General features: G+C 46.1%; 1 protein-coding gene across 1 annotated transcript in view; it reads left to right on the forward strand.

Annotated features, from left to right (window-relative positions):
* The window catches only part of Dclk2 (doublecortin like kinase 2), a gene marked incomplete at its 5' end in the record, with an annotated part of 132,935 nt that overhangs the window by 91,864 nt on the left and 26,214 nt on the right, over positions 1–14,857 (forward strand). Inside the window, 2 exons of the mRNA XM_010632736.2 lie at positions 2,016–2,110; positions 14,371–14,443. Of these exons, the coding sequence (XP_010631038.1) occupies positions 2,016–2,110; positions 14,371–14,443 (168 nt within the window). The remainder of the gene's footprint in view (positions 1–2,015; positions 2,111–14,370; positions 14,444–14,857) is intronic.

Here is a 14,857-nt window from a genome sequence, read left to right on the forward strand (position 1 = left end):
TCCACAGAAATCTCTAGTTCATGTGAATCCTTTGAAATAATTACTTTAGAGACCAGTTATTAGAGCAGTTTTTAAGTTCACAGTAAAATTGAGCAGAAGGTGCAGGCTTCCTGTGTACTTGCAGCCCCTAGTCTTGCACAGCCTCCTTCCTGCCTTATCAGCAGACCCCAGCAGAGTGGCTCTAGTTTTTTTAAAAATTTCTTTTTTCTTGCAGTTCTGGAGATTGAACCCAGGGCCTTTGCACTGAGCTCTACTTCCAGCCCGTTGTAATTTTTTTTTTTTTTTTAATTTACTTTGAGATGATCTTGTTAAGTTGCTGAACTGCCCAGGCTGAGATCCTCCTGCCTCAGCCTTCCTGAGTGCTGAGGTTATAGGCCTGTGCCACTGTGCCTGGCTCGAAATAGTAATTTGTTACAGTGTGTCATTGTCATCTAAGGCCCACAGTTTGCAGGGGCGGTCACCCTTGGTGTTGTACATGCTGGGACTTGGGAAAAATCTTAGGATGGCAGTACGGTGTCATACAGATAGGTAGTGTCACTGCTTTTATGTTCTACTTACTTTAAAAACTTTTAAAAGCAATAACATTAATTGAAATTAACTTAACTGAGAAATAATAAGGGCTGCTGAATACTCTTAAATGCTCTTAACTTTGTAGTTACTTGTACTCAAAGCACCACATAATTTTGTTAAGAAAATCTAGAGAACTGAACTGAGTGATTTAGAGTTAGAAAAATTAAAGTTTGGAAATGTAAAGATTGGTGAAAAATGTCACATTTTCCAAGTTTCTAAAGTGAACAACATAATAATGACTATGAGTACAGATATAGCTGTCTCCAGATAATCTACCTAATCCTAACTATTTCTTGATCCAGATTACCTAGATTTAAGGACTGGTACTCACTTTTGGGCCTTTATCTCTGCATTAGGCTTTTTATACTTATTAGAATCATCTAGCACTCTCATTTTTTTTTTTTTAAAAAAGATAGTTGGATTTTGCTTTTGTATCCATAAAGATGAATGGCAGTATTCACTCAAGAGCTTTGAGGATTACTAATAAAAGGGATTACAAGTACTCCTTTGAGCAGAAAAAAAATACTCAAGCTGGATGGTAACCAGCAGACGCAGATCCAGGTGACAGGATCGGGTGAGCATGGGTGGTATTGGGACATTCAGTCTGTGGCCTGTGGATCCGAGTTAACCCCCTCTGAAGTGTGAGCCACGCTTTTCCTCACACGAAATCCAAATCAGGCTTTCAACCAAGGAAGTTTACAGAGGTTTGGAGGGAGGGACATGTAGGAAAACTACCAGGATCTTCTAAGTAATGAGGAAAGTAAGCTGTAAGGGAAACAAGATGGAAGGAATTAGAAATAACTAGCTGAGATTTTTAAAACATTCAGTGTCTTTGTATGAGCTTCAAGCCAATAAATAAATATTAAAGGAAGCAATCAGTAATTTCCCCTTTCCATTAGGAACGTACTTGGAGGGTGGAGCTGTGTAGACCGTGTGCTTAGCAGGTGTGGGGCCCGGGTTCAGTCTTCAGTAAAACAAGTGTGTTTAGAAAAGTTGTTTGGGTTGTGGTATAATTGATTTGAGAGGGCTGTGAGAACTTGTCATTCAGGTAGGAGAACACGAAGCTAGTGGGTGCATATTGGAGCTTACGGAGCAACCTTCCTGGTAAATCGTAGCATAACAGCCAGCCCTTTACCTGCTGAGAGCCAGGATATGTGGACAAGTTCTCCCACATGCCTCTAATTCCACAGTCTTAGATGTTTGTTTATATCACCGTGGGAAAATGATTAATTGAAAGTGTTGCGCTCTGTGTCTGATTTTTTTTTTCTGTAATGCAATGAATTACATTATTTTTGCTTTTTGCTGATTTGCTATCTGCTTTGAGCTTTATTTTAAGTAAACTGAAATTTTATTGGAGCATTATTGTGCATGTGTTTAGTGGTGTCACACAAGCTAGTTCTTTTAGGTTTTGATTATCTTTGTCTCCTTTATTGTCTCGTGGTCAGTTAATGGAACTCCCAGCAGCCAACTTTCCACTCCTAAATCTACAAAATCCTCCAGCTCCTCTCCAACCAGCCCAGGAAGTTTCAGAGGACTAAAGGTATGAAATAGGAAAAGTGATGTGTTTGTGTGATTTTGTTATTTCGCATTGTGTACTCGAACACTTTAAATTTGTCTTGGGGCTTGAGTGAAGTAACAAACAGGAAAATATTTGGGGATTTGGAGCCAGCCAGTTTCGAATGCTGGGTCCTGTTGCAATTTTGGCCACCTTTCTTAACTTCTCTCCATCTGCTAAAGTGTTCTCCTCTGTAAAACAAGAATGCCAGGTTGTGGTTCGGATTGAATATAACACAGGTAGGTACAATAAATTTCCACCTGTCAAATTGTTTCTAATGGCAGAGTCTTGAAGAACACTGTAATTCCTTTTAAAATCGTAGAGTCATGATTTTAATATTAAGGAGGCTCTAGCATAATTTGACTTAGAGCACCCACATTTATTCCTACAAGTGGATGTTGAGGATTTCTCATCAGTAAACTGGATGGTCGGGACCCCGCCAGCCTTGAGTGCATAAGGAGCGAGAACCTGCTGGGCCCAGTGTCCTGACACCATAAAAACAGTGTGTGAAGTCTGTGGTTACCTCGCCTTTTGGAATACCACGTTCTCCGCTCAACTGTGAGCCTTATTCTTGCTACCTTGAGAATGGTGTGTGTTCCTGAGTGGACTCAAAAGTATGCTCCTCTAAGTGCCTGAGCACGGAAGGAGAAATTCTGCTAAAAAAGGACCGGTGTCTGCGGTTCTTCCTGCTCACGGTACTGTGATGGAATTTGGACTGACACTGACAGTACGTTTGGGGGTAAGGAGCACATAGCTCTAACCTGCTTCTGAGTATTGGAAACTTCTGATATTTATCAAAAGAGCCAGGTACATTTCTGAAGCACTGAGTTGGCATAGGTAAGTTTGTAATGATTTTGATGAAATTCTTCACTGTCAATTCCCAAGAAAGTTATTAAAATGTAAAATCACCAATTGATTATTTTCAGATTTCTTTTCAGCTTGTTTTCTCCCTGATGGGTTAGAAGTGCGCATATATATTAATCTGAGCATCTTTAAAGAAAAGTAAAGATGATGCAGGGTGATTCGCCTCTTTTCCAGTTCCAGTTGTTGCGTCCTTTGTTAATGTGAAAGACAAGTCTAGGGAGACACATGAAGAGTCCTTTATTAGCCAGTTGTGGTGGCACACGCTTGTGATCCCAGCTAGAACTGAAGAGGCTGAGGCGGAAGGATCATGAGTTTGAGGCCAGCCTGGTCGACTTATTAGCAAGACTCCATCACATAATAAAATGTAAAAAGGGCCAGAGCTGTAACGCAGTGATAGAGCACCCTTGGGTTCCATTCTTTACCAGGGCAGAAGTGGGGTCCTTGGTGTAGGGCTGCACAGGATCATGAGTTGGAGACCTTGGTCTAGGCAGCCACTCTCCTCCCTTTGCGTTACCCGTCAGTAGCCTGGGCTTCCTTATTTCTTCTCAGCCCATTGTCAACTCTAAGCCCAAGGTGGTCCTTTTCTGTGGTTGGCACTAGGTCAGTCAGTGCTGCTGAATAGCAATAGGGACGCAGCTTCAGGGCTGGACGCTGTAGATTCACGGGTGCACAAGATACGGGGTGCACCCATCCACCTTCACGGAGCGCAAGATCACTTGCACTTATGGAAGGGGGATTCCAGAAATCTTAAAATGTGACAGTAACTTATGCCTTTGCTGAAATATAAGGTGAACTTGTTACAGCAGTTCTGTGCTAGATATATTTTAATTTCTGTAATAACCCCAGCATGGAGGATATAGTCAGTACTCAAGGATTTTATCAGCGCTCAGAGAGAAAAAGATAGATCACCTGTTGATTGTAAGTAAAGTAGACTGCCCTCACCCTTCCACAGGCCCAGGGCTGTGAGCTCTTGTTAATAGCTCTAAAACCTTTAGATGTTTTTACTCTTCTGTTCAATAAGGATGATTGATTTTAAGTGACCTTTCAAGTGGGATTATAGTTCTGTAATTTGTCAAAAGCAAAACAAAACACTCTGTCTAAAAAGCCGTGTTGTCTGTTTCTCCTTTTCTCACAATCACCAAAATTGACCTTAAATATTTAGTAGCTAAGTGAGTCTGATTTAGCTTTTAGGCCCAACTCTAGCCACTTCCTGTTTTTCTGGGCCCTGCCTTGTAGAAGTTTCACCCTTGCCAATTCCTAGCCTGTGGTGTCTGTTTTCACTGGGATGAAAACCTGCTTTTCAAGCAGATTTATAGTCAGGTGACTCGACGCTACCACATACCCTAATTTTGATGTCTTTGTAAAGCTCTCGTCAGCATCTGTCCATGTGTGCATTACTTTTTTCTTCTCAGAGACATTAAAAATGGAGACTCATAGATAATTACCATGTGTCAGTGCTGTGCATTTTCCTTGGCATTCATTTAAAATAGCTTATTGAAATCGATTCAGAGGGAATGTCTGACAATAGAGAACTGGTTTTCATGGGCAGGACCTATTTATCCTAGCTAGATGCTTTAATAGCTTTGGGGATAGATAATTGGTTTCCAAAGAATTGACCAAAAAAAAAAAAAAAAAAAACACAAACACACACACACACACACACACACACACACACACATAAAAAAAAAAAAAAAAAAAAAAAAAAAAAAAAAGCAGGCAAACCAAACCCGGGCTGTGGGCTGTGTGTGCCTGGGTTCACATTCTCTGTCTGCTGGGACACAGCTTTTGGCAGACTCTCCCTGTCACCACTACACACACGCTGGGGACTGGACGTACAGCAGGGCTTTCACTCTGAGTTACATCCCTGCACCTTTCTGTATCTGAGACAGGGTCACTGCTGAGCCTTCTCTGGGCTGCAGTGTGGATGCTAAGGAGACGTCCTCTGTAAGACTCGTGGGAGGTGTGTTTGCTGCCGAGAACCTGGCTCCGACAGACGCTCTGCGTTAAAGAAGGTTGAGCGACTGTGTGGGCGAGGGGCAAGGAGGGTTGGATTGGACAGCAAGGACGGATCATGGGGCGTCAGGAAGGCTGGACGGAGAGAGTAGAAAGATAGAGGCAGGTCTCCTGGCAGCTGTTCCTGGGAGACCCACGGGAAGTGCTTGTCTATGATGGGAACGCTTTGAAAGTGAAGCAGTCTACGTGACACGGCTAGCTTTTCTACCCCGTAAACCTGACAGAATTGCCGGGGGTTAGGGTTTTCTTCGGAAGTCAGCAGTAGAGCTGGGTACCGTCCAGGTTGGCATTGGCTGGGGATGGATACTGTGGTCCAGGCCCAGCAGATGCGTTGCTTATTTGGCTGTGACATGTTGTTACCCACAGGGCCTGTGATGGAGGCCACAGTGTGGGCGCAGCAGCACGGCTGGCTCTGAAAGCAGAGCTACCAGTCCAAGGCAGGGGGTGCAAGCAAGGCCAGTGCGATAAAAACGTGAATAGAAGCAACGTGGTGAGACCAAAAATGAGTCACTAAAAGGAAAGAGCACCCAGCAGCCCACTCTTGGACCTCTACACAGAACCGAATCTCTAGGTGTCAGAACTTGGCTTGCTTTTGTTTAGACTTACGGAATCGGTCTTCTTGTAAGGTGGGGCCACTCACGGTGCTGGTCACCTAGGGAGGAGGTGCCGTTTCAGCCCAGACCCAGCTCCTGTCGGCTGCACGGCGAGCCCAGAGCCTGAGCAGTGGAGCCGCTTCAGCTGGGTTCTACTGTAGTTCTTTGGGCTCTTGTTTGATTTTCTTTTGTCTCCCTCTTCTGTGAATATTTTGACCTGTCCTAGTTAAGCTAAGGGCAGCCAAGACAAAAGTCTGTTCCCTTAGCCAGAGGCTTTGGGCTGAACAGGTACCCACGTGTGCAGCCCGGAAGATGCCCCTCCCACCTCCAGAGGAGAGGCGGGGTGTGGTGTGATTGGAAACGGGCTCTGAAGTGGTCGGAGTGCCTGGGTTTGGTCTTTGTATGGCCACTCATACCAAGCTCTGTGACCTCGGGCAAGTCACGTGTCCCTTATCTGGGAAAAGAGGATCCACAGGACCGATGCAGAGTTGTGATGGGTTAGACATGGACATGGAGAAAGCACTCAGAATGGCTTTGTTATTCTTTTTGTTTTGTTTTGTATTTTGAGAAAGGGTCTCACTATGTAGTTGAGACTGACCTGGAATTCACTATGTAGCCCAGGCTGGTCTCAAACTCACCGTGATCCTCCTGCCTCAGCCTCCCAAGGGCTGGGATTACAGGCATGTGCCACCACGCCCTGTGGCTTTGTTATTCTTACTGTAAACCACGAGGCTTCCAAGTTGTTCTCACATGGAGGAAGTTTCATTTCCAAGCAGTCCCATACAGCAGTGTACAGCAAGGACAGTGAACACAAGTGAAGTCTGAGCTGCACTTTTTTCTTTTCAAATCCTGTGCATTTTATGTATTTGAAGACATCCTGAGCAAGGGTCCGTGGCACTAAGCATGTTAAGATGCTCAGCTCTCGTGCACCCAAAGTGACCTTCGCAGAGGCCAGGAGGCTGCAGGTTCACCACCAAGGAGGGCAGATCCCGGGGCCTGTTGCAGGCCAGTGTCTCCAGGAGCAGACAAGATGCAGTTTAAGTGCAGCAGGTGTCCGGGAAGCACTCCGCAGCTGAGGGCCCACAGCTGAGGACGGGGGACTTGGCGGGGAGACCACCTTTTGTGACCTCCTCTGCTTTTCTCTCCACACTGACTCTCCTTCTCACCTCTACCCGTCATCGTCTCTGTGTCCCTGCCCCTCCACATGGTCTGACCCATTACTAATCTGTCTATGACTCGGAGGAATGATTTATCCCAAAACCTCAACCTTACACTGTAAGACTTAAGCCTCACTTTTACTCCTGGAGCGTGAACAGCCAAGAGGCTTTCACAGTGCTGGGCTCAGAAGCTCAGCGAGGCTCCAGGAGCTTGTCGGACAGCGAGAGTCACCCAGGAAGGAACACACCAGGCAAGTTGGCAAATAGACCTTTATTAGTCTGGCCAGACGGCACTCCCGGAGCCAAGTAGCTCAGAGAGGCGGCTAGCTCAGAAACAGAGGCCACTTTATATAGGGCTGAGGGGGGGTTTACACTTAAAACTTACAGGAAGAGGACAAAGGCAAAGAATCAGTTGATCTGAGCTAGTGGTCATCAAGCATATACTTGACCGTCACGTACTAATGATCAGCAGAGCGATTATCCATTATTCCATTTACAACTTAGATTATAATGTTCAGAACATTCAACTACAGGCAAGTAAGGAGTGGCGTGATTTGTGTTGAGTCTCTGTGTTCACTACAGTTTCCATTTAGTTTCCCAGCTACTTCAAAGCAGTTACCTAACAATTCACAATTAATCATTAGTTATCCTATAAGGGATGGGGGGAGCGACAGTCTCTAGGTCGTTTGCTGGTCAACATGGAGTCGCTCTGGTTCAGTCAGGCTCTTACAACACAGCAGTAAACGTTTATTTTCTTACACTGTTCTGTGGGGCAGACGTTTGGGAGCAGCTTGGTTTAAGCTCTGTCCTGAAGCCAGTCAGGAAAGATGCCTGGGCTTCCACTGCCTGAAGACTTGTTCCAAGGCGACTGCTCCTCTTGGTGCTGGCTTCAGAGGGATCGGGGGCCTTCAAAACATACTGCTCTCTTTCCCCAAAACCTAGTGATCAGAAAGAGGCAGAGACTCGCTTTAGAACCCAACCGCCAGCATTTGCATAGCGCCCAGGAGTCAGTGGGGAGAGACTGCACAGGGCTGGAAAGCCAGGTGAGGCTCATGGGGCCGTTTGGTGTCCACCATCATGTGAGCCTGCCTTCCATTTTCATCTCTCTGTCAAGCACCCCAAATTTCTGCCATCGGCTGCCCCCTGCATCCCCCGCTGCCCCCCATCAGAGTTTCCTCCACCCATTTGATTGTTTTGTTTTCCTTCCGATCCTTTCAGACTCCAGACTGACTACTCCCTGCCCGTATTCTTCTCTCCTCTCCTCTTCAAATCGCCCTCCACCCCTCGTATTGTTTTCTTCTCTTAATCCCCTTCTTCCTGATTTTCTCTTGCCCTTGGCGTGTGATCCGTTTCCTCTGCCTGAGCTCCTTGGAGTCCCTTCGATCTAGCCCATAACTTTCCCTGCAGGAATATTTACCGTGTTTAAATCACAGCATTTTCTTTGGGGCAGAGAGGCAATAAAGAGTACTAAATGTGTCATCGGCTGCCAGACAGATGAAGAAAGCATTTCCCTGAACTTTAATTCATCATCCATGTCCCAGTTTTAGACTTTTAAGGCAGTCATAACTAAAGGCTTCAGCGTCACAGGCACATCTGGGGACACCGAGGGATAGAATGTCTCACGATTTGATGCCGCAGTGTACGCCTGGAAGCTGTCTGCTATGAACAGCCTTGTTGGTTGAGAGAAGGGAGGAAAAAAGTACATTGGAACATTCTCCACCATCTTGAGATTGTAAACTATCTGATGTGCTGATATTTTATCTGCCGCTGTCTCCTGGGCCTGCTGGTGCTGAAAGATTTTCCAGATTTGTGAAGTGTGATGAAAGCCCGGCAGTATCTCATCCTGATTGGCAGAGCTAAAATGTAACTCTGTTGACCTGGTGAACTTGAAAACTTCTCCGGGAAGCTGCGAAATGTAAATCCACAGTAGCGGCTGACCTCAGACATATTTGCTTTTCCCTGGAGACTCGGAGTTTCTGTTGTATTTAAACCTAGCTAATAATCTTCAGGACTTAGCTCCTGGCTGCTTTAGCTACTTTCCCATTACCCCAGAAATGTCTGGTGAGTTCATCTTTTGAACATAACTGGTTTTGTTAGAAACAGAAGCAAAGGGAGGGACTAAACAGTTTGAAAGACTTCAGTGCTCCAGCGGGATCATAATGTTGACTCCCAGGCTCTGTTTGAAAATGGTGATCTGCATGTTGCAGTTGCTCAGTAAATTTGGGGCATTTGGGGCAAAAGACTCACCTGGGCCATATACGGTCTTTGTGAAGCTGAAGGAAAGTTTACCAAGCAAATCATTCATCAGTTGGATCGGTTGTCCTTTAAATGTAAACAATATGTATTGTTAACATTAAATATCCCTAACAGGGGTGTTAGAAATTCTTCCTGCTAGTACGTTAGAGGACACTGGAGGAAGGTGAGACTTGGAGGTTGTTGTGATGTCCAGCTGTTATGGCCTCTGAACTGAAAGGCATCCTAGAAATCAGCAAAGCCTCTCTGTGAAAGCGTGCCCCCATTTTAGTAAGTAGGCACTCTGATGCCTCCCCTCCCTCGCTCGTACCTGAAAGGCTCGTTCAGCGGGGTTCAGGCAGGTAGTGTTGTCTCCCTCGGTGGCACTGACGCGCAGGGCACAGGAAGCCGTACGTCGACACGTTCCGCTCGGCCCTTGTCACGGGCTTGACCTGGCTCCTGTCATCAGCCTCCTTTGTGTAACCGTGGGCTCTGCTGATCAATGCGATCAGCCACAACTCTCAAGTGCTACCTACCAGTTCTGCCGGATGAAACCAAGTCGGAGAAATGGCTGCAGATGGGAACGTTTCATGTTTCTAACCTCTCGGTGGTAATGCAGACTCATTTCTTGTCCTGTTACTCCTATTGCAGGATTTCAAAGTATTTATGATCAGAAATCCAGTTTACCCATAACAAAAGCTTTCTGTTCTTAAATGCTTCCCTAATTCAGCAATAATGTACAGTCTCTCCTAGTTACTGGAATTAATGCTTCTGATTTTTTTTATAATCTTTATAAATATTGTCTAGTGTAGTTGGTTCAATATATTTCAGAAGAAATCTTTTTAAAGAAATTTTTCTTAGCTTCTTGATCTGGCACAAAGTGTGCATTCAGTAAAACAGATGGGTATTTTCTTCACTTTTTATACAAAGAGAAAGTTATTCTTTGGCTATAGATGACTTGCAGTGCTTAGACTATTGGATGAGTGACAGAACCTTATTTATTATAGCTGAACAATTCATTGCCGTCACTGCCAGAAACTTCCTTCACAAACGTTGTCAACTGCGGCTGCCCATTGGATCATCTGTGGAGCTTTAGAGGAAAACGTAAAACCTGGACTCTGCCTTTAATTAATCTGGGAGCAGTCTGGTGGTAGAATTTTTCAGAGCTTTCTAGATGACTTTAATATGCGGCCAAGGGTAGAGAACTGCTGCTTTATAGCAACAATAGGACCCTGAGGCTCATTCTGTCCTGGGATTTAAAAGAAAAGTCTTACGAATCATGTTGGAGGAAAAATTTTCCTAAGAAAGTTCAGGCAGTCTGGTTTTCCTGCTAGCCAAATTTGGCCTGTTCGGCTAAATAAAATTTTATTGAAACAAGCCACGCACGTTTGTTTACATGTGTCCGGTGTCTGCTGCAGTAGTGACTTCAGTAGTTGTAGCAGAAAGTGTATGACTAACGTAGCCTAAAATACCACTTTCTGGCCCTTGCCAATTGAGTTATGATGGCATTTCCCAAAACGCACTCCAGACAATCCACTCACTACACACAAATGTCTCCTAGATGGTTTGTAGTATTCTCCTTAAAAGTCAACAGTAATACACACACACACACACACCCATCGAACTCCAGTATATCTCCAGTGCTTATTTCTATTTTATTTTGAGACAGGGGGTCTGGCTAAGTGCCCAGGTGGGACTCAAACTCGCAGTCTTCCTGCCTCAGCCTTCCAAGTGGTGGGATTATAGGCCTGTGCTACCCTGGCCAGTAGTAATGATATGCTTTGATACATTCAGTAACCACGTTTGCTACTTTGTTTGAGGCGCCTGTTTCTGAACAGAACCTCACATTTTTTGGTGTACTCCTTTTCTCTCTCAATTTTAAGAGCTGTAGGACTCGTAGTAATCCACTTATCAAAGTGGAATGTAGGCGGCTGACACAGCACCCCGGGTAAGCAGAGGAGGCTGGGGCGGCATTGCCAGATGTGCCCAGCCAGCCCTGGTGCCTTTCCCGGTGTGCTGGTGGTTGGGAATCCCGGGCAGCCTTTTCCGCTGCTCTCCCGTCTTTGTAAGTGTGTTCTGGCAGCCTGCCTTACACACGCATGTGGAGCCGCTACTAAGCTTGAGCATTTGTGGAAAACTGACGCACCTTGAGAACAGGATGTGATATGATAGAAATCACACTCACAAGCTTAAGTATTGCCCGGTTTCTCATAGAAGAGGAAAATGATGGCTAAAGATCAGAAGAAAAGCTAACAGGATGTAGGGAGGAGATACAGTAGGTCTTTCTCAGATGGGCTGGGGGTCAGGGATGGAGGTGGGGAGGGGAGAGAAAAGGGTGCAGAAAGAACCGAGATGTGTTCCGCACACGTCCCGGCTCCGCACGAGGAACGGGAGCGCTATGTACTACCCACATCTGATAAAAAATGAAACCTGAGGAAAAAAAAAAACAAACAGAAGAGAATGGAACTGTAGCTGCCAGAGTACATGGGGGGTGCAGTCCCAGCCGGTCCCAGAGCTTGCTCAGCTCAGCAGTGTGTTCGAGGTCTTTTCTGTCGGCCCTGCTGCTTGCTTCATCAGGGGCTCTGTCTCTCTTCCCACCCCTCAGCCCAGCCCGGTCTTTCTCGGTCTTTCTCATCTCGCCACAGCCTCTGCAGCCTGCACAGTGCCTGCAGAGGGGTCCTGCACCTGCTGCTTCCTCTGTGCTGCCTCCACTTCCGGGAGTGCTCATTAGCATTTTAAGAGATTTTAACAAAAATTTGATGTGGACACTGGAAGCAGGATAGGTTTCATCCTAAAGACTTGATCTCTCCGGTCCTGATTTAATCCTTGCTGCAGTAAGAAGGTGTAATTCCCTGAACAGGGGTGGGAAAACAACAGTTTGGCAATGGAAACAGGATTTGGTGACGTCCTAGCTTGGTGCCCTGTGTATTCATAGCTGTGTCTTTGAGAGTGTCAGGGCACTGAGAATACTCTGCCTTCTGTTTAACAATGGCTGCTTCTCATTTGCCAGCAGCCCGGATCCGTTCGCCTGGAGGGGCCAGCTGCATCGGTGGGAAGTAAAGCGAACTTAATCGCAAGCTGAGTGAGTGAGCGGAGCTCAGGTTCAGGCTCAGGGCCGTGGTTCCTGCTCAGAGCTCGCCCGCTGTCTTTGTGGCCATCTTTGGTTGTACAGCGGGCACTGCTGTCTCCTTGTAAGATCGTACACTTCTGGGTGGCAGCACCCACGTCTGCCCATCTTCCTGGGCTTTAAGAGAGCACGGGTGCTTGCTGTGGATGTTACTAAACACTGAGGGAGAGAGGAAGACTGAGTCTCTGTTCCACTCTGTTCAGCTGTGCTACACTAAAATTATCCTGTTTTTTCTTTTCAATATGAAAGTCTTATTTTCAAATAAAGCAACACATTGGATGAGTCACTCTCATTAACTCTACATAGGATTTTTGAATGCTTGAGGTTTAATAATTTTTTTTTAAATTTAGTCATTTTGGGGACTTTGAAAAAATGTGTTTTCCCTCACTGCTTGCTAAGAAAGCTGGGTTTCCTGGTGATTTAGGGAGGCCTTTGTCAGATACACCTGAAAGTCTTTCCCTGGGTCCCAGGCTCTTCAGCTGTGCTGCCCCTCCTCCTCCCCAGGCACCCAGCTGTGGCTCTTGCTGTCCCAGACAGCCCTCTCGCACCCTTCCTGGGTGGATCACCGTGCCCGTCTTCTGAGCTGGTAGAGCACTCACAGCTATGTGAGCCCTCCCCTCTGTGTCCCGGTCTCTATGCCTGCCTTTGTCACCCTTGGATTCCAGTACCGAGTAGGCTGATGATTACGGGGAATCAGCACAGGTAGGAGTGGGGTTTAATGGAGATAGACATGGTGGTTCTCAGGAACCCAGTGAACGGGCACTCCCAGGCTGCCCGACCACACGCAGAGGTACATGGAGACGAACAAGCCCCTGACTCAGCCCCTTCTGCAGCTTCCTAGAGAGTCCTTGAGTCACACAGGACACATTGGCTTGCTGTAAACCCAGCCATAACTTGGATAAGAAAGCCGCTTATCGGAGAACCGTGAGCTGCTCCCGGGAAGGCCACGCGGAGACCAGGGGTGCAGTGGGTGTGGGGTCACTGTCCACTGTCATCCCCTAGCCTTGGCCATCTCTGCCTCCGGCTTGTGTTCGCTCTGGGGTCAGTGCTCAGCAGGGAGCTTTCTGCTTCTCTTTCAAGATTGACTTTCCAGGAAAGTGACATTCTTACGTTCATTCCATTGCAGAATTTGATATTAGCTGAATCCTATCTTTTATTCCTTTGACAGTTTCCAACCCAGGAGCAGTTGGATTAAAGGAGGAATTGATTTGGGATGACTTAATCAGCCAAAATTCTCTTGTAGCCATTTTATATTCAGTAATTCAAAATCATTTCTGGGTTCTGAGCGAGGTATTTGAAGGAAAGGCCTAATAACTAACGTTGAGTTAGTGTTATGGGGCAGTAACTGCCGAATGATTTTATAGGTATGAAGTCACCCCGTTCTCTCATGAATCCCTCATTGGGTACTGCCACTCTTTCTACTTTTAACGCTTGGGAAGTTTAACTTTGAAAAGAAGAAACTATGTTATGTGAGTATAAAATGTATGAGAAAAAGTGGTGGGAACATCCTGGGCCAGTAAGTAGGGGGACAGACAGGGGCCTGAGTCCCATGCTGCAGATTTTGGGGCTACTCTGCTGGGAACACAGATTCCCTGGGGTTTTTGGGTCCTGGGGTGCAGTCACAACTTCCTGTAGAGAAAGTTTCCTTGGGTATAGTGTGTGCAGTGAAGACACCAGCAGTGTCTGAGGGGCCTTGACAAGCGACAAGGGCAGCCCCCAGGGAGACCCGAACCAAGATGACAGCTGTGGGTAGGGAGTGAAGCAGAGCCTGTTGTGATTTTCTTTCAGGCTTTCCATGAATTCCCTCTCTGGGCCCTGGTTTTCAACTTTCTCTTTTAAATATTGTCTTTCAGATGCTACCAATTTTGGGGTTGCCAAATTTCAGTGCCAAAAAAGGGTCAAAGATATTAAATATTGACTGTTTTCTTGCCTGATTATCTTTCACTGGTGGGCAGTAAAATGAGTCAACTCCTAAGAACCAGGTGTTTAGCCAGGACCGCTAGAATTATACATAGCTCTGAGCCTTAATTTGCCGCTGCCAAGCACTTTGATCAGCGGTAAAGCCTCCTTTACTTTATTTCATTGTGGTCAGAAGTAACACGGTGTCTGATCTGAATCTGAACTGAAAATCTGCCAAGGAATAAATACATTCGTGTGACGTATTGTGTATAGAAAAAGAGGTGAGATGGGACAGAAGGAATAGTGCTCTGAAGATGTGTAAATGACCCTAATGAGTAACGGTCAGTTTTCTTTCAGCAGATTTCTGCTGATGGCAGGTCACCTTCCAGTGTAAATGGTGGGCCCGAGCTGGACCGCTGCATGAGCCCAGAAGGTAGTACTCCGAATTTCATTCGTCGGGGAAGGGATCGCGTCACTGATGAGCTCATCGTTTGGGGGTGGGGTCGCTTCCAGTTATATATGACTGTGTTCATCTCAGCCTTTCTGAGAAGGCTTTGAGCCACAGGTTAACCGTGACGATAGACACACCCACCCCTGCACGGGGCTCCGCCCAAGTTGCTCTGCTGCGGAACTGCACCCCCAGACCTTTTTTCTTTTTTGAGACAGTCTCACTGAGTTGTCCAGGCTGGTCTTGAACTTGTGATCCTCTTGCCTCAGCCTCCTGAGTAGATGGGATTACAGTTGTGCATCACTGTGTCCAGCTTTGGAATTGGTAGAATATTTGCCAGCATGCATGAGTTCCTAGGTTCAATTCCCAGAACTTCACCAAAAAAAAAAAAAAAAAAAA

The sequence above is a fragment of the Fukomys damarensis genome, unplaced genomic scaffold (assembly GCF_012274545.1).
Source record: "Fukomys damarensis isolate Sample0158 unplaced genomic scaffold, DMR_v1.0_HiC HiC_scaffold_38, whole genome shotgun sequence".
Lineage (NCBI taxonomy): Eukaryota > Metazoa > Chordata > Mammalia > Rodentia > Bathyergidae > Fukomys > Fukomys damarensis.